The following is a 20,254-nucleotide window of genomic DNA, read 5'->3' as shown; positions in this document are numbered from 1 at the left end:
TGAGTGAAATACTGAGGAATCAATGTGACTGTCTTCAGCGAGCCACTAAACACACTGAAGATTCATAATCCAAATTAATTTTTCAAGGATGTGATACCAACATCAAATCATATATCAGATGTCACCTTATCCCCACTGGACTTTGAAGAAGCCATAGACAGTATGTCTATGCACTCTGCACCAGGCTCTGATTCTTGGAACTCTATATTCATCAAGAATATACATAAAAAAACATCATCTCAGGCCCTTCACATTCTTTGGAGACAAAGCCTAGATACTGACGATATCCCTGACATACTAAAAACAGCAAAAATAGCACCACTCTATAAAGGAGAAAATAAGGCAGAGGCAAAAAATTACAGACCGATAGTACTAACATCACACATCATAAAAATCTTTGAAAGAATGCTGAGAAGTAAAATCACAAAATACATGGATTCCCCGCATCTCCATAACCCCGGACAATATGGTTTCAGAACAGGGCGCTCTTGCCTATCACAGTTGCTGGACCACTATTTAGTCCACTATTTTAGAACGGCATTTAGACACTTGTACAAGGAATCATTCAGAACTTTGTATACCACCTATGTCAGACCAATCCTGGAGTATGCAGCCCCAGCATGGAGTCCATATCTAGTCAAGCATAAGACTAAACTGGAAAAAGTTCAAAGGTTTGCCACCAGACTAGTATCCAGGCTGAGAGGTATGAGCTACGAGGAGAGACTATGGGAATTAAACCTCACGTCGCTAGAAGACAGAAGAGTTAGGAAGGATATGATCACCACATACAAGATTCTCAGAGGAATTGACAGGGTAGATAAAGAGAGGCTATTTAACACAAGGGGCACACGGACTAGGGGACACAGGTGGAAACTGAGTGCCCAAATGAGCCACAAAGATATTAGAAAGAATTTTTTTAGTGTCAGAGTGGTTGACAAATGGAATGCATTAGGCAGTGATGTGGTGGAGGCTGACTCCATACACAGTTTCAAGTGAAGATATGATAGAGCCCAGTAGGCTCAAAAACCTGTACACCTGTTGATTGACAGTTGAACGGCGGGACCAAAGAGCCAGAGCTCAGCCCCCGCAAGCACAAATAGGTGTGTACTATGACAAGGTACTATGACGTCTTCCGACGCCTTAGATGGCATGGAAGACAGGGCAAAACGCTGATGTAATTTACATAAATTTCACAAAAGCCTTCGACAAATGTGACCATGGTGTAATTGCACACAAAATGCGTTCAAAAGGAATTACCGGAAAAATAGGCAGATGGATCTACAATTTCCTGACTTACAGAACCCAATGTGTAATAGTCAACAAAATAAAATCCGGTCCATCAACTGTGAAGAGCTCAGTCCCCCAGGGTACTGTGCTTGCTCCAGTACTTTTCCTCATCCTCATATCGTACATAGACAAGAACACAATCTATAGTACTGTATCTTCCTTTGCAGATGACACTAAGATTTTTATGAGAGTAGACAACATAAAGGACACGGAAAATCTCCAATTAGATGTAAATCGGTCTTTTTATGGGCTACAGAAAATAATATGGTCTTTAACGAAGACAACGGAAATCACATACAAAACGCAGTCAAATCATGACAAAGAACAAAAAGGCAATGTAATGGATTTGGTTGTACTCATATCGACAGACGTTACTTTTATTTTAAAGAACACAATAAAGTAGCCGTCACAATTGAAAGAAAAATGACAGGTTGGATAACAAGAACTTTTCACACTACAGATGCTATACCGATGATGATGATAGTTTTCAAAACACTTGTGCTCTCTAGAGTGGAGTACTGCTGCACAATGACAGCCCCTTTCACAGCTGGAGAAATTGCCGACCTGGAGAGCGTGCAGAGATCATTTACTGCTAGAATCCACTCAGTAAAACATCTAAACGACTGGGACCAATTATAATGCCTAAATCTGTATTTTCTTGAGTGCAAGCGGGATAGATACATAATAATTTACACGTGGAAAATAATAGAGGGGCTGGTCCCAAACCTGCACACAGAAATAACACCATATGAGACCAGAAGGCATGGCAGGATTTGCAGAAAACCCCTGTTGAAGAGCAGAGGTGCAACAGGTACTCTGAGAGAGAACTCTATCAACATCAGAGGCCCGAGACTGTTCAACATGCTTCCACTACACATAAGGGACATAACTGGCCGACCCCTAACAGTGTTCAAGAGAGAACTTGATAAGCATCTCAAAAGGATACCTGATCAACCAGGCTGTGACTCGTACGGCAGGCAGCGAGCAGCTGCGTCCAACAGCCTGGTTGACCAGTCCAGCAACGAGGAGGCCTGGACGAGGACCGGGCCGCGGGGACGCTAAGCCCCAAATCCATCTCAAGGTAACCTCAAGGTAATGTATATATTACTTTTAAGTAAACTAATATTACTGAAAATATTCCCAATCTCAAATCCAAATTAAAACAAACTAGATTTCTTCAATTTAACTAAAAGTTAATAAATTCCTCTAAGCGACTACATACATCGTCTCCCTTGGTCGCTTTGCATAATTCCTCAGCCACTTCCTCAGCATCAAATGAATGGCCCAATAAAGTTGCGTGGTAATGCTGAAGAATCTCCGCCGGACTCTCCACTCTAACTTGTCTACAAGTGCCAGGAGGACGGACTCCCATCACCACCAAAACACACGAAGCCCTGCAAACAATCATTGTAAACATGCTCACACTAGGGGATGTCATTCAAACAATCATTGTAAACATGCTCACACTGGGGGATGTTGTCATTCAAACAATCATTGTAAACAATCTCACACTAGGGGATGTTGTCATTCAAACAATCACTGTAAACATGCTCACACTAGGGGATGTTGTCATTCAAACAATCATTGTAAACATGCTCACACTGGGGGATGTTGTCATTCAAACAATCATTGTAAACAATCTCACACTGGGGGATGTTGTCATTCAAACAATCATTGTAAACAATCTCACAGAGGCAGACAAGGTGGTACAGACTGCTGGTCGTCACTCCGGGATCTACTCCACTTAGCAACTTGCTTCTTGCCTCTCTAAATAGTGCAGTGTGCAGTAGTCTTGATCTTGGGGACTGCTGCACAGTACACCACTTTGTTACTGCCATCCCAGCTGCTGCACAGTACACCACTTTGTTACTGCTATGTCAGCTGCTGCACAGTACACCACTTTGTTACTGCTATCTCAGCTGCTGCACAGTACACCACTTTGTTACTGCTATGTCAGCTGCTGCACAGTACACCACTTTGTTACTGCTATCTCAGCTGCTGCACAGTACACCACTTTGTTACTGCTATCTCAGCTGCTGCACAGTACACCACTTTGTTACTGCTATCTCAGCTGCTGCACAGTACACCACTTTGTTACTGCTATCTCAGCTGCTGCACAGTACACCACTTTGTTACTGCTATCTCATCTGCTGCACAGTACACCACTTTGTTACTACTATCTCAGCTGCTGCACAGTACACCACTTTGTTACTACTATCTCAGCTGCTGCACAGTACACCGCTTTGTTACTGCTATCTCAGCTGCTGCACAGTACACCGCTTTGTTACTGCTATCTCAGCTGCTGCACAGTACACCGCTTTGTTACTACTATCTCAGCTGCTGCACAGTACACCGCTTTGTTACTGCTATCTCAGCTGCTGCACAGTACACCACTTTGTTACTGCTATCCCATCTGCTGCACAGTACACCGCTTTATTACTGCCATCTGCTGCACAATAAACCATCTTGTCACTGCTATCCCAGCTGCTGCACAGTACACCGCTTTGTCACTGCCATCCCAGCTGCTGCACAGTACACCGCCTTGCTGCTGCTATCCTAGCTCGTAACTCGTCCCCTTATGTTGAAGAAGTCATTAAAAAGGTGACATGCAATGCAACCCCAGAAGCAGCGACCAGCACAACACCCGTACCCCCTAACTGGCTGATTTACATGAATTTCTTTTCCACGGCTTATAAAATGGCGGTAAGAGTCCTGAAAGATATTACTGATAGGAACGTTAACCCCACAGACACCAATCAGAAGATACAATTAGCAATATATTACAAAACCGAGAAGACCTCCAACCTACTTATGAAAAACTCTCCAGATACCAAACAGAACGCCTTAAGAGAGACCAACGTCGTCTATGCCTTCACATGCATATTTGGGGACTGTCAGTCTCAAAGATCTCAGTATATAAGCAAGACAACAATGTCACTCTCTAGGCGATTAACAATGCACAAGCAACACGGCTCCATCAAGGAGCATATAATCTCCTCACACAACCAAACCATTACCAGAGACATCTTAACAAGCAACACTGAAATAATCGACAGGTATAACGACAACAGAAAACTGAAAAGTTAACCCGCCCTTATCTCCACCGAACACCGGTGTATCTGCGGCTATGCGTCGGCTGACCAATACGGCAGCCATGGTCTCATCTGTTGTAAGACACAGGGAAAGATTGCCAGACATTAAGCAGTCAATGGCATCGTCAAGAGAAGTTTGCCTACAGCTGGGTGTCCAGCACAAAGGGAACCTTAGCTGTGCAGACCTGACAACAGCCAAAAATGCCCAGATGGAGTCACCCTGACGCCATGGAGGGAAGGTAAACAGGTCGTGTGGGACTATATGTGTGCGTCTACATTGACTGATACATATCTACCTTACAGTACAGCTGATGGAGGCGGGGCGGCCACCTTCAGGGAGACCCAGAAATTTAATAAGTACAGGGACCAAGAACGTTGTTACAGGTTCGTGCCGATAGGCTCCGAGACTCTGGGCGTCTGGGGTAAATGTGCACTCAAGTTCCGAAAGGAGGTGGGTGACAGACCTGACAATAGACTATTATTCTAGTCTGCCTAATTAACTCATTAGGCAGACTAGAAACTCAAGAGCGGCTAGTTTACTGTTCCAGCGCCTCAGTGTCGCGATCCAGAGAGCAAATGCTTGCTGTATCTTGGTCACGCGCCCCACCTCCGAAGAGCTGGATGAGGTCTTCGAACAGTAATTGATACATGTGTGCGTTCTGTAAACTGTAACGCAATGGAAACATGTTTCTACAGATAGACGGAGTGGCAATGGACTTCCCCAAGTCCACCCAAGGGGTAGGAGGATTACAAATTTCTTGAAGCCGTTCACATAAAAGTCGAACAACCCACCATAAAAACTTATATAAAGAAACTATTCACTCATCATAGCTCGTGCTACTTGGAACTTTTTGCTCCGAATAGCTGAATCTAAAACAACAACAACAACAACAACTGTCTCTTCACTGGAGAATCAACCTCTTAGGTTCATAACGTTGTTTAAATAATAATAATAATAAGGAAATACATTCTACAGTTAATTTTTATTGTTTTAGTCAACCTTGAACAATGATGACATTTGGAGAAATCCTCTTTCAATTACACCAAGATGCAAGAGCACAAGTCAGAGCAATAGAAGTTATAAACAAGAAATAATCAACACAGAATATGCAGTCATGTTCAATTAAAAACATTTATAAATGAAAACCTGCTGCCAGTATACACCAATATATATTGCCATGAAATCACAATAGCGTGATATATGAACTAAAATAATTTTGGAAGCAATAAAAGGACTTGAACTCGCGTTCTTGTGATTCCCAGCCACCTGCCTTAACCGACTCAGCCATGATGGTACGAACTGCCCCCTCCCCCCCCCCCCCCACCCTCCATTGCCTCAAAATAATTTTCAATGTTATATCACGTCAGTGTGATTTAATTGCGATCTGAGTGTGGCGGAAGAGTGAGAACGCCATTACCACAGGCCAGAGTGTGGTCGGGTAGGCTGTAAAACCGTGGTTGGGCTCCGGTTTGGGGGCCTCAAGAACCTCCCAATGAATTCAGTAGTTCTGGGCTGGTCAATCTGTGTACTATTGTGGCTGAGTCGGTTAAGGCAGGTGGCTGGGATTTACCAGGACGCGAGTTCAAGTCATTTCTTTGCTTCCAAAATTATTTTAGTTCCTATATCACGCCATTGTGATTTCATTGCGATATATATATTGGTGTATACTGGCAGCAGGTTTTCATTTATGAAAATGAATCTGGCTCAAACCACTACCTTTCTAATTAAATCTATGACCCCTATGAGGACCAACGGACTGCACCAACGTTGGTTGTGGATCACCCTGTTAGACTCCTTCACAGGAGTCTATTTCATCTTCCCCAAAAAGATGCTCACACACACTCACACATTCGATAAAATGAATGGGAAAAGAGAAAGGAAATTGTTGTGTTGAATCCACGGGCGGCCTGGAGCCGCTCAGGGGCTGTACCAGGGAACACCAGGGACTCTCAGGGACCCCCAGAAATCACCAGGAACCCCCAGGAAACAACAGGGACCCCCAGGAAACACCAAGAACCCCCAGGGAACTCCAGGGACCCCCCAGAGACCACCTGGGATCTCTAAGGAACACCAGGGGGACCCCCAGAAAACCCCAGGAACCCCCAGGGACCAACAGACAAAAACGACGAGCATCGAACACCAGGGAGCACCAGAGACATTATGAGCAAGTCCTTAACTGATGGAAAAACAATTATTTCTTATTGTACAGAATCAGAATGTACTTGTAACACTCTTTGGACAATGTTAGTAAACAAATAAACTTGTTGTGAGCTCAGGAAATGTTGAGAAAAAAACACAGAGAAGCTGGGTGTAGAGTGGCGACCAACTTCAATATTTAACAAGTCACTGGAGGTGAATAATACGTAAAACGGAGTTTATTTCTCCTTAAAACACTGTTAAATCATGGCCCAGTAAGCCTTAGCTCTTAATTGCTTGACTGCGGACTGCAGGATATGCAGTACATCAGTGGCCAACATGAAAAACGGCGTCGAGGCATGTGAAGAGGGTGGAGTGGTGCTTTGTTTACATCTGGGGCGACAGGCTTGCGGCAGCGGCGTGAAGGACGGGCGGAACCCCACACTAGAGATGATATCGGGAGCACGACGATAATGCTGAGACGACGATATTGCGACGATGATAGCGAAGGAAGGACAATTGCTATGCAGGAGTGTAGGCAGAAGTTCACTGATGAGTGGAGGAGCAGTGGCTGTGGCGGTGGTGAGTGGCGGCGAGGTGGCGAGGCTGGTGGCGTCACTAGTCAAACACACGTTACACCAGTTTGTCTTAAAAAACTGTACAACACATCTGATGATCAGTTGAAGCTTGAGATAACGATTGCAATGTCTGGAACAGTACAGGCAATCACACACACAAGACTTACACACAGAAATCATAATAGCATGATGCATCAAATGAACCACGCTATTAGACTCACTTTGAAGTAAAGGCGAAGAGATAAAACGGCCTATGACACAGCTCGAGTGCATGGGGGAATTGTGAAAACCCTGGTTTCTGTCTCGGAGAGGCTGCAGGATCCAAGTAAGTTCAGTAGAACTTCTGGTTTCAATTCTTTTGACAATGTCGTAGCTCTCTCACCCTAGTGTACACCCTGCCCTCTCCCTCCCTCGTGTACACCCTGCCCTCCCTCACCCTCGTGTATACCCTGCCCTCTCCCACACTAGTGTACACCCTGCCCTCTCCCACCCTCGTGAACACCCTGCTCATTCCCTCTGTAACTGGGGCCAGCCCTTAATCTCACTTAAACTGGTTAAATGCTGATAATTTTAATTATTATTCGTATGGTTCCTCTGAGTTCTACTGTACCTTCAGTATTGCCCTCGCGATCTTGGGCGTTTTATCGCCTAGATATTACGACACGAGAACGTTGTACCTCAGTACCAACAAATTTACTAGTCTTAAAAAAGAACGCCGCAACCACCTGATTGAAATCTTTACCGATTAATTCCCCTACTGACTATGAAACAGGAAACAGTCAATAGACATAGATTCCTGAATGTAGATTCCCAATTCTCCGAAAGGAGGGATGAGATTTTCGTTAAAGTGTGGATTAACTCAACTCAAGGGATTATATGAGGTATCAGATTCAAGTTCAAGTTCAAGTATGTTTATTGAGATAAGCAATAAATACATCTCAAAGGGATAGAGTAGCTTAGGCTATTTCTACCTCCCCTGAAGGTATCAGATAACTGAGGCTGCTTGCAGGACCACTTGGGCGCCTGGCACTAAGCACGGGGGTCTTCAACACACGAAGAGAATATAAAACTCCCTAACTGGAATATATTCTAACTAGAGGCAATTGGTTAATGAATTTAAAGGAACTGTACCAACCCATAAGAACTTTACCGATATCCCAAGCCAAGCCAGATGTTCAGCCTGGCCTTCTGGAGGTAGATGTTGACCCCAGATGCCCGCTCGCTACACACTTAGTTATGTACTGATCACTGAAGGTGACCTAATCATGATTCAAAACAATTGGCAAATTATCTAGATACTTGAGAAGGGTTGATTATTAACCCCATATTGAATATTAACATAATTTACATGAATTAACAAATAATATGGTGGGAATTTATTTTCCTTCGCTTGCATGTTCTCATCCAAAGACTCGAAGATACTTGCAGAACAAGGAGTGAACTCTTTACTTTAGATGGTCGCTAAATTAACACAATTACTTATCAAATGACGTTATTAATTTAAATTACTTTAATAACTGAATTCCTCTAAATTTATTATTTTAAACACAAAGGGGTTGCGGCCATCTTGTCTAGCATCCCCTACTAATCCCCTGGGGGAGAACCTTTTCTTAAACTTCAGGCAGCCAGAACCCCTGACTCCCATCCCAGATTGTGTCCCCTGTATGATACTATATAATATAGCTCTATAAGCTTCTTAACCAGCTTAGCTTGTTACACCTCCCTCGTGTACACCCTGCTCTTTCTCACCCTCATGTACACCCTGCTTGACTCCCTCCTGCTCACGCCATCCCTTGTGTACATCCTGCTCACTCTCACCCTCGTGTACACCCTGCTCTCTCGCACCCTCGTGTACACCCTGCTCACTCTCTCCTTCGTGTACACCCTGCTCTCTCGCACCCTCGTGTACACCCTGCCCTCTCCCACCTTCGGGTACACCCTGCCCTCTCCCACCCTCGTGTACACCCTGCCCTCTCCCACCCTCGGGTACACCCTGCCCACTCCCACCCTCGTGTACATCCTGCTCACTCCCAGCTTCATGTACACCCTGCCCTCTCCCACCCTCGTGTACACCCTGCCCTCTCCCACCCTCGTGTACACCCTGGCCTCTCCCACCCTCGTGTACACCCTGGCCTCTCCCACCCTCGTGTAAACCCTGGCCTCTCCCACCCTCGTGCACACCCTGGCCTCTCCCACGCTCATGTACACCCTGGCCTCTCCCACGCTCATGTACACCCTGGCCTCTCCCACCCTCGTGCACACCCTGCCCTCTCTCACCCTCGTGCACACCCTGGCCTCTCCCACGCTCATGTACACCCTGGCCTCTCTCACCCTCGTGTACACCCTGGCCTCTCCCACCCTCGTGTACACCCTGCCCTCTCCCACCCTCGTGTACACCCTGCCCTCTCCCACCCTCGTGTACCCCCTGCCCTCTCCCACCCTCGTGCACACCCTGCCCTCTCCCACCCTCGTGCACACCCTGCCCTCTCCCACCCTCGTGTACACCCTGGCCTCTCCCACGCTCATGTACACCCTGGCCTCTCTCACCCTCGTGTACACCCTGGCCTCTCCCACCCTCGTGTACACCCTGCTCTCTCCCACCCTCGTGCACACCCTGCCCTCTCCCACCCTCGTGTACACCCTGGCCTCTCCCACGCTCATGTACACCCTGGCCCCTCTCACCCTCGTGTACACCCTGGCCTCTCCCACCCTCGTGTACACCCTGCCCTCTCCCACCCTCGTGCACACCCTGCCCTCTCCCACCCTCGTGTACACCCTGCCCTCTCCCACCCTCGTGCACACCCTGCCCTCTCCCACCCTCGTGTACACCCAGTCCTCTCAAACAGTACATTGTTATTTGACGTATAAAGACCAAAATATGATGTACTTAATATCAATGCAATTTGCAGAAATTGTCGCGATGCCCCGTTTTCTGTTCGTGGGTCTTTGGTTAGGTTAGGTTCGGCCAATTTAGTACGTCAGTTTAATGACGTTGTGAACGTTGGTGAGGACGGGGTGCGTCGTCAACCCTCCCATGTCACATGTTTGATTTTTTTGTTCCATGTTTAAATCTTGCTGATATATATATGACTATATATGATACCCATATACATTTAATCCCTTATACCCACATATATAATATCTTATACCCACATATATAATATCTTATACCCACATATATAATATCTTATACCCACATATATAATATCCATCTAACGTTAACTCCTCAACAACATATACTTCTCTCTTTAATACTGCTCCGGGCTTAATATATAATGTTGTCTAAAGCATAATTGAGTGAAGAAAACAATCCTTAAAAATGGGGTTGTCGGGGAGGAAGTTGGCCTGCTGGTAATGGGCAAGGCGTGTTCTTTCAACTCCCGCCCAATTTTTAGGTCTCATTTTTGCCAGTCATTTTTAACCCCTTGTCATCTGGGAGCCAGCTGCCTGAGGCCGGCTAGCTGAGGCCAGGACCATGGAGCCAGCTGGGTGAGGCCAGGACCATGGAGCCAGCTGGGTGAGGCCAGGACCATGGAGCCAGCTGCCTGAGGCCGCGACCATGGAGCCATCTGGCTGAGGCCAGGACCATGGAGCCATCTGGCTGAGGCCAGGACCATGGAACCAGCTGCCTGAGGCCAGGACCATGTCAAACGTTGGTGTATTAAGACCTTGCTGTGTGAAGACTAATATTTAGACGCTCAGGAGAAAGGCAAATCTTTAATGTGTAAAACTATTTAATATCAAATGAGAAAAACGAGCTACTCTGATAAAACCGTGCAACCTGTTCTCTGGAATAATACACCACATTTTGACAATAAAATCCCTCAACGGCCAAATAAAGGTGTATTACCAAGCATAGCGGCTCACAAAGACCCACTTTTCCTATCTCTGTGTCTGCGGATTAGGTCAGTTACAAGCGTCCTAGTGAACCATTTCTTTCCATTGAGGCAACATGCGAGGACGGGGTGAAATGTTAGCCCATTGAACTATGGCGTTCATGGCTTACATGTTCACGACTATCCAGAGAAATGTTGTTGACCAGACCACACACTAGAAGTTGAAGGGACGACGACGTTTCGATCCGTCCTGGGCCATTCTCAAGTCGATTGAGAATGGCCCAGGACGGACCGAAACGTCGTCGTCCCTTCAACTTCTAGTGTGTGGTCTGGTCAACATACTTCAGCCACGTTATTGTGACTCATCGCCCGCAGAGAAATGTTGTTCCAGAATTAATGGAATTGTAGATATGTGAATAACAACGGCATTAACATTACTTCTACTGTCTTGGGTGATATAAGCGTGCCCACATACACACATATGTGAGACCAGTCCCAGGATATGTAGCTTCGATCGATCGTACCGATTTTACCACGACAAAAATGGTAAAGAATTTTGCAATGAGGCTCGTCTTAAAATTACGAAGGATGGGCTAACAAGAAAGACTGAGAAGGTTTCATCTAACGGCGCTATGAACGAGGAGAACAGCTTAACTCAACCCGTCCTCGGACCAAGTCCATTCCATCCAGCGGTCGATCCTAAAGACAAATTCATAAATTTTAACATGCTGTTCGTTCATAACAGAACTTTCCTCAAATATAAATTAATATTAGTGTATATTAGCATATTGTGCATATTTAGGCACTAGCTAGGTTAGGTTACGTGTTTAGGATCTGTTGGCGATTATTTGTATTTGTAGTGCGTTGGTGAAGCATTTATAGCGATGTAGTTCGCAACCCGTCCTCGACTCAAGTCCATTACATCCAGCGGTCGATGTTGGAAATAAACCAACATTTAATTACCATTGTATGCTAGGCATAGTATATACTAATCCAACTAATTTGTAGAATTAACATAAATTAATAATATTTTCCTATTTGCGCGTCATTTACCAAATTCTTCCCACATAGAGGGACCGTATTGCGTCAGATAATACCCAGCTGAGGCATAAATATTGTCAACATGCCAGAGAATTGAATAATATTCTCGCCTTTGTCAGTATTCTTTACAAGAATTAATACCTGACAATATAACAACTAGTGATCTAATGACAACGAGTTATCAACTAAAGGATCATTATATAACAGTTTATATGTTATCTTAAACTTACATGGAGGACGCAGAAAATTCTCTCCATTTCTCGTTTAATAAGAACACTGTTCATATTAATTATTATTTGACGAGAATTTAAATAATATATAACTCCCTATAATTGCAACCCTATTCTCATTCATTTATTAAGTAGAGCAAACACAAGGAAAAGAATTTTCCGTTTCTACTGAAATATGTTGCGCGTGCGCGACGAGACGGGTTGTGGGAGGAGGAAGCTCTATGCTTCACCAGGGAGGTGAAGCTTCCGCAAGCTACGCAATCGGCCATTGCTATTAATCGGCCCTGTAGTGCATAATTACTCCATCAGCGATCCAAGGATTGCATCGGCGGACAACAATTACGTTAAGTGGTTTGGTTTTAGTGTTCAGGGGCCAGATTCACGAAAGCACTTACGAACCTGTACATCTTTTCTCAATCTTTGGCGGCTTTGTTTCCAATTATTTATCAGTTAATGAGCTCCGAAGCACCAGAAGGCTGTTTATAACAATAACAACAGTTGAATGGGATGTTTTCATGTTTGTAAACTGTTTAATAAATGTAACCAATGCCGTCAAAGATTGAGGAAAGATGTACAGGTTCGTAAGTGCTTTCGTGAATCTGGCCCCAGAGCTCTTAATATGTAAACTTTACCCTTAGTTCGTCGTTACACCACGCTCCCTCCTCTAAACATAAGTACGTTCCCAGTGAGCCTAATTTACCCTTTCTATTAATCCATAGTGACATAATCTACTGTGTGTAAACAATTTTTACACCATATTGGGTTTCCAGCGTGTGTTGAAGCAGCCTGAGGTGAGACAAACTCCCACGCCACGCTAGCGGGTCGCGTGTTCCAGCAGGTGCTAGATGACGCCGTCGCCAACCACGCTACCCTTCACCATCACAGCTAAGCAGCTCATCTTTTGTTAATTTACTGATTAATCTCTCATAAATTGTCGAGATTTAATAATATCTCGAATTTATATTTCACATGCATGAGCTAGGAATTTAATAACCTTACCTTTAGATAGGAACAATTTTCTTGTCTAACATTTATTACTATATGATCTTGTCATTAACAAAACTATTGAATACTTATATAAATTATATTTCTTAGTAGAATTTACTAATTTCTTTCGAGGAGGAACCAGCCTCGATTAAGTGTACTAGGAGTAATTCAGCTTCTAGTATTAACCCCCAATTGTGAAGTTTAGGAAGGTTCAACTCTTGAATAATAATTATTCTTACAGTACATTAATATCCAACAAATAATTCTGGATGATTATATTATCCACAGGCACTGGTATCTCAGTCCATTTTATTACACTAGTTATCTGTTTCCCTTTTCAGTAGATATAGGGTGGTCCTTCGAGTAATTCAATTTAATCAATTAAATATCATTATATTAAGAGTTAGCTTTCCTTCACGACAGTCGACCCCACAGACGCATTCATAAATTTTTACATGCTGTTCATTCATAACAGGAATTTTCTCAAATATAAATTAATATTAGCATATTGTGCATATATAGGTATAGATTAGGTTAGGCTAGGTGTTTAGGTTCTGTTGGCGATTATTTGTATTTGTAGTACGTAGGAAGAAGCATTTATCAACCCGTCCTCGACTCAAGTTCATTACATCCAGCGGTCGACCCCACAGACGCTTTCATAAATTTTAACATGCTGTTCATTCAAAACGGGAACTTTTTTCAAATATAAATTAATATTATAATATATTACCATATTGTGCATATATAGACATAGGTTAAGTTAGGTTAAGTGTTTAGGTTCTGTTGGCGATTATTTGTATTTGTAGTACGTGGGTGAAGCATTTACAGCATTGTGAAGCATTGTGGTTCGAACAAAATCAGTTGTGAGTCGTGTGTAAACCGTTTTCATTCATACACAGGGAGTTTGGCGAGTTTTTGCTAATATATTATAATATTAATTAATATTTGAGAAAATTCCCGTTTTGAATGAACAGCATGTAAACATTTATGAATGCGTCTATGGGGTCGACCGCTGGATGTAATGGACTTGAGTTGAGGATGGGTTGTTTGTTTAGAGGACGGACCGACTCACAACTGATGACTTTCAAACATTTTTCAAACAGTGCTTCGCTGACGACCTCTGTTTGAACTAAAAAATATATAAATGCTTCATCCATTTTCTTCGAAGACAAATAATTGCCAACAGAACCTAGACACGTAACCTGACTTACGCCTAACTTAAAGATATTTAATATATAATAATATTAACTTATGAGAACAAACCATTTTTTTATTTATAAAAGTAAGTACAATATATACAATAAAAAATATCCAGACAAAGAACTTTACAAATGAAGAGAAATGAACCCATACAGGTTAGAAGCATTTACCAATAGCATAAAGGCAAGAACATAAAGACAACATAAATAGAAATACAATACAGAAATACAAACATGAAACATTATAATAACACAGGAAACACAAAGGTACACACACAAAATATATACACAGAACCAGTCAGTGGCAAAAGAAAACTCGGTAAAAGAATACCACAAATCATTTGGGATAAACCCAGCCAGGAGGACTACAGGCAAAGAGCAAAAAGCCAAACACAGAGAGTAACACACAACCGGAACACGTATGAACTGGGAAGAACATAGGAAATAACACGCACACACACACACACAGAGAAGACAAACACTGGAACGCACAGGAACCGGGAAACAGAGCCTACAACCATATCCAAACACAAATGAAAAAACACCGAAACATGCAGGAACTGGCAAAAGGAAACACAAAACCCAAATACCAGAAGGAATACATATACACACCTTGCAGCACAAGAACACAAAACAGGAAAGAGATCAGCATGAAACACACATAGGAAACAAACCATAGTACATTACAAACTAAACACAATGCCCAGATGGGGAGAGCCAAAAACAGGACACACGACGTACGCACAATAGACAAGGCCACAATCATATAAATACAGGGAGCACACAAAACAAGCACAAGCACTATGCATGTTTATACGGGAACTCCTACACCAGAAAGCGCATGCATGACGCTTCCCAAATCAGCATGACTTCATCGGGCACCCGGCCACCAGACGTCGCGCATGGCCGAGACATTAAATCCGGCACCCCATAAATAAACCACTTTACCCATGCAGCGCCACAAACGTCGTCGTACCACAGCAGTAGGAGAAAGTCACTGATCCACCATCACCAGGAATAGTGAAAGAGCGCCCATCATAGTGCGCGATGAGATCACGGTTAATCGCTGAGGAGCTGAACTTTACAATCGCTCGACTCCCTGCAAACAACTGCACCACACACAGCTTCCACAGGAACACGTAACATGTCCAGGATCACCACTTCTACCGCCTGGTAGGAAGCATTGTTGGAAAATTTCAGGCCAATGGAATTGGCCTGTGCCTCCTGCCGGACGACAGGGGGCACAGGCGCCCCCCCCCCCCCATACTGCAGGCCGACACGGCCCCCGGGGACCCCTCAGGAAAACACGTTACTCAGGCCACGTAAGCAGTCACACCAGGGCCCGCACACCACCGGGTTGTCAACAAACCCCACACCAGCCACGTAAGGACTGCAACCAATTTTTAATAAATATCGATGATTACGTTTCGGGGGGGAGGGGCGGGGAAGGGCTGCTGCTCTAACTACCCTGGTGTGAAGACGAGAAGTTTATTCTAAGGTAAAACAGAACTTAATTTAATGAAGACGAGACAGACCAAGACTTCGTTATTACAACATGGGAACCACCGTCAGGGGGGGATCGTAACTTTACAAATTATTCACATCTGAAAATCAATGTAGTAAATGTATGAAAATTTTTCAAAATTACAGTGTTTTGACAGCTTGCACTGATGAGGTGTAGGCCGCCGCTCCTCACCCAGACATAACCGCAAATGCGTCTTAAAATGCATATATTCACATCAGCTTGCAAGAGATGAACCCATTATATGATAAGTAGAATGGAATATGAGGGAGTAGAGCTCTAGAGTTCTCTAGTGACAGTGTGTGAGAGGGTATATGAGAGTGTAGAGGCTCTAAAGCACTCTAGTGATAGTGAGTGTTAGATGGAACATGAGGGTGTAGGGCTCTATATATTCCTCTAGCGATAGTGATTACTCACCTATTTGTACTCATCTATTTGTGCTTGCAGGGGTTGAGCTCTGGCTCTTTGGTCCCACCTCTCAACTGTCAATCAACTGATGTACAGGTTCCTCAGCCTATTGGGCTATATCATATCTACTCTTGAAACTGTATGGAGTCAGCCTCCACCACATCACTTCCTAATGTATTCCATTTGTAACCACTCTGACACTAAAAACGTTTTTTCTAATACCTCTGTGGCTCATTTAGGCACTCAATTTCCATCTGTGTTCCCTAGTGCATGTGTCACTTGTGTTAAATAGCCTCTCTTTATCTACCATATCAATTTCTTTAAGAATCTTGTATGTGGTGATCATGTCCCCCTAACTCTTCTGTCTTCCAGCGACATGAGGTTTAATTCCCGTATCTCGTAGCTCATACATCTCAGCTGGGGAACTAGTCTGGTGGCAAACCTTTGAACCTTTTCCAGTATAGTCTTATGCTTGACTAGATATGGACTCCATGTTGGAGCTGTACATCTGTCAAATGATAACGCAGGTGTCCTAAGGCCAGCTCAGCGTGGACAGAAACCTCGCGTAGAGGCGGGAAATCCTCCGCACGAAAAACATGCACCCGACCAGTTGCTCCCACGTCGCACGCCGCAGCCAGATGACCCTCGTGACCACACCGATAACAGGTGCGCGGCTGACCCCGGTACTGGCAGCGGAGCGTGTAACCCAACGCGGACATCGACGACGGTACATTACACTTCAGCGACATTGTCAGGGTGCGGGAGCCGTCAAGCATACCAACACAGTGCCCGGCAACGACCTTGTTCCAACGAACACTTAACACTGTCCCAAATCGCTCAAAACAGGAGGTTAAAAAGTTGTCCTGAAATTCGAAGGGGGCACCATGCACCGCCACAGACGTCAAGGTGACACTAAGATTCACCACCTTAACAGAACCAGCAGTATCAGGGAGAGGGTAAACACGCCCCTCACAACGCTCGAGAAACGCCTGAAAGGCAGCCTGGAGGCGGAACTTGACCACAGCACGGTTGCCCTGAAGCAGCTGGACGCCCACCAGGTCCGACAGCTGCACATGAAGCTCGTCCACCAGGGCGACACCAACCAATGGATGGTCCACCGGCACCGTAAACGCTAGACCAGCCGACAATGTCCTCTGCACTGGAGGGCGAGACGATCCCATGGCTAAGGCAAACGTCACCCTGTCAGTGGCAAACCACCACCAGCAGGGCAAACAAGCAATCACCCAACGTAAACACTAGCCAGTGCGGAGAGACCTCAGGAGCGTCCGACCTGAGCGGTGGTCACCACCCAACTCCACCCAGCTGTTTAAACGTTGTGCTCCGCACACCCACAGTGACCTGAGTGTCAGCCGCACCTGCCACCTAGTTACACCCCACGTGTCTTGCATGTAACCAAGTGCGGTCCTTGTGACAGTCGACACCAGCCACCTTGAGTGTTATTATTGCTCGCATGTTACCACGTGTGGTCTAGCTTAACCCTGTGGTCTAGCTGTAACCCTGTGTTAATTGTCATTTCTCGCATGATTACCGCATGCGGAAATTGCTGGAGAATTTCATCGAAGCATCAACAAGTTTAACGTTGTCTGTCAGCAAGATTTTGAGTGACAAAGCCGGTCTTTAAGTGAGTACAGATATTTCTTTTATTGTTTTATTTGTGTTTTCCTTGTGTTGATCAAGTATCATCCAGCCGATTAGACGTTGACTCGTATCACCTGCAACGGGTGTGAGAAAACGAGTCGAGGAAAACTAAGCCTGTTGTGGATATAAGCCGTCTGTGTGGCTCCTGTATCAAAGAGGATATATGTAACACATACACTACGTGAGTGTATGTGTTACACACCCCCACCACACATTTAGTGACTGTTATACTGAATGTGCATTTGACGGTAGGTTGTGATAATGCCGATTAATAATATTTGATTTCAGTGTCTGTGTGATATTGCGTTTTTCTTTCTCCTTTCAGAATGAATGAGGCAGTGAATGAGTGAGTCATTGAGTACTGTATTTAGGTGACAAGTATAATTATTAGTGTTACTCATTTTGTATTACCGTGTTGTACTTTTATGTATTCATCTAGTTGTCTTCGTCTTGTTGTGCTTGAGGGGGTTGAGCTCTGCTCTTTCGGCCCTCCTCTCAACTGTCAATCAGTCAACTGTTACTAACTACTAATTAACTAATTATTATTTTTCTGCATACACACACACACACCCGGAAAGCAGCTTGTAACAGCTGTCTAACTCCCAGGTACCTATTTACTGCTAAGTGAACAGATGCATCAGGATCAAAGAAACTCTGCCCATCTGTTTCCGTCGGCGCCGGGAATCGAGCCCTGGTTCACAGAACTATCAGAACTACAACACAGAATGTATCCAGCATGCTGTCCACTCAGCCACCAGCGCCCACCAGTGTGTGTTATCGTGCTCTGTGAGATTATTGTGTTGTGAGTTGTAGTGTCAAGTGACGCCTAGTTCTGGCTCGTCTGTGTGACAGCGTAATTAACGTAATTCATTTGGTTTGTTAACTGTCAGAGAGACAGATTGTTACTGTAATTATTCGTCATGATTAACTGTGTGAATATGAGGATTAACGTTATTAATTAACGTAATTAAATAATTTAACATTTTACTTGATTGCCGACCAAGAAATGAGTGTTAACGTAATTGAGTAATTAACAGAGGATTGTCTTAGTGACAAGCCATGCATTGTTTTGATTGTTATTGTTGTATGGCATTATTGTTGATTGCCACTGCAAGAAATGATTGCAGTTTTGGTCCGAGTGTTCACCAGTGTTCAATTAGTTCATATTGTTCTTCTTGCTCATGCACAAGGGTTCGAGACCAGGTCTCATTAATTACCAGCAGAGTGGTGGGACAAGATCCTGCTGCTGTAATATTATCTGTGTAGTGACTCTCGGGAACTAACGTAACATTAGATTGCAATTGCAGTGTTTTAGTTAGAAGATTTGTTGAATAAATTGTTACTGTTGCAAAAGTGTCTTCACGTCAACACCTTGGAAGAGTACTGCCCCCAATGTTTTGCCCTGCTACAAGCTACTTCACATATCTTGTTTTAACTGGTTGCAGCTCTGAGATCAAAAGCAACAGCCCAAAGCACTAAATATCAAATTTTTGGTGGGAGAACCTATTTGCTGCCCTGTTAATTCCTTATACAGTTGAGAAGCTAACGACCTAGTGACTGGAGGACCAAGTAATTGGACTTCGGCGTTTGCTCTCGCTTTCTTTAGTTAAAGGAACAATTATCACATCTGACTCCAACGTGAGGCAGGTGTGTGTTTCGCTAAGAATCCTACATTTACAGCCGGCTGCATTTAATTGTGTATCATAGTTAACTAAAAACACGAAAGGTTTTCATACAGCTGAAATATTAACAATCTTGCCCGATTGTTAATAGCGTAATCATTAAACTGCACAATCATTAAAAGCATTTAGGCCAAATTATTATATAAAAGTGGTTTAGGAACCAACCACCAAACACACGACGTAACTACGACGTTGTTACAACGGTCTAATACGTCATAAAAACGTTATAACAAGACGTAGCAACTTTATTACAAGTTGTAAAAAGCGGAAAATAGTGACAGTTACGTTGTGTGTTTGTAGGACTTAAACAAGCCACCGGCTACCTGTCCCCGTCGTGGCCACTAGATCCATGCTAGTCCTCGGGTATACTCAGGTAAATTCACTCTGACATGCACATACTATGAGGTTTATCAAAATAAAAATTTTAATGAAAGGAACAAAATCTAAACTGCCGTCCAACTAGTTTTTAATACTTCCTTCGTCTGCCGTTTAGCAGCATAGATGGTTGTTATAGCAGCATAGGTGGTTGTTATAGTAGCATAGATGGTTGTTATAGCAGCATAGGTGGTTGTTATAGCAGCATAGATGGTTGTTAT

General features: G+C 44.0%; 1 protein-coding gene across 1 annotated transcript in view; it reads left to right on the top strand.

Annotated features, from left to right (window-relative positions):
* Window positions 1–9,294: 9,294 nt before the first annotated feature.
* The window catches only part of LOC138355835 (uncharacterized), a 48,185-nt gene continuing 37,225 nt past the window's right edge, over window positions 9,295–20,254 (top strand). Inside the window, exon 1 of the mRNA XM_069311369.1 lies at window positions 9,295–9,939. Coding sequence (XP_069167470.1) covers window positions 9,295–9,939 — 645 coding nt within the window. The remainder of the gene's footprint in view (window positions 9,940–20,254) is intronic.

The sequence above is a fragment of the Procambarus clarkii genome, chromosome 69 (assembly GCF_040958095.1).
Source record: "Procambarus clarkii isolate CNS0578487 chromosome 69, FALCON_Pclarkii_2.0, whole genome shotgun sequence".
Lineage (NCBI taxonomy): Eukaryota > Metazoa > Arthropoda > Malacostraca > Decapoda > Cambaridae > Procambarus > Procambarus clarkii.
The sequence above is the reverse complement of the archived record's forward strand: the minus strand, read 5'-3'. Positions and strand labels throughout refer to the sequence as shown.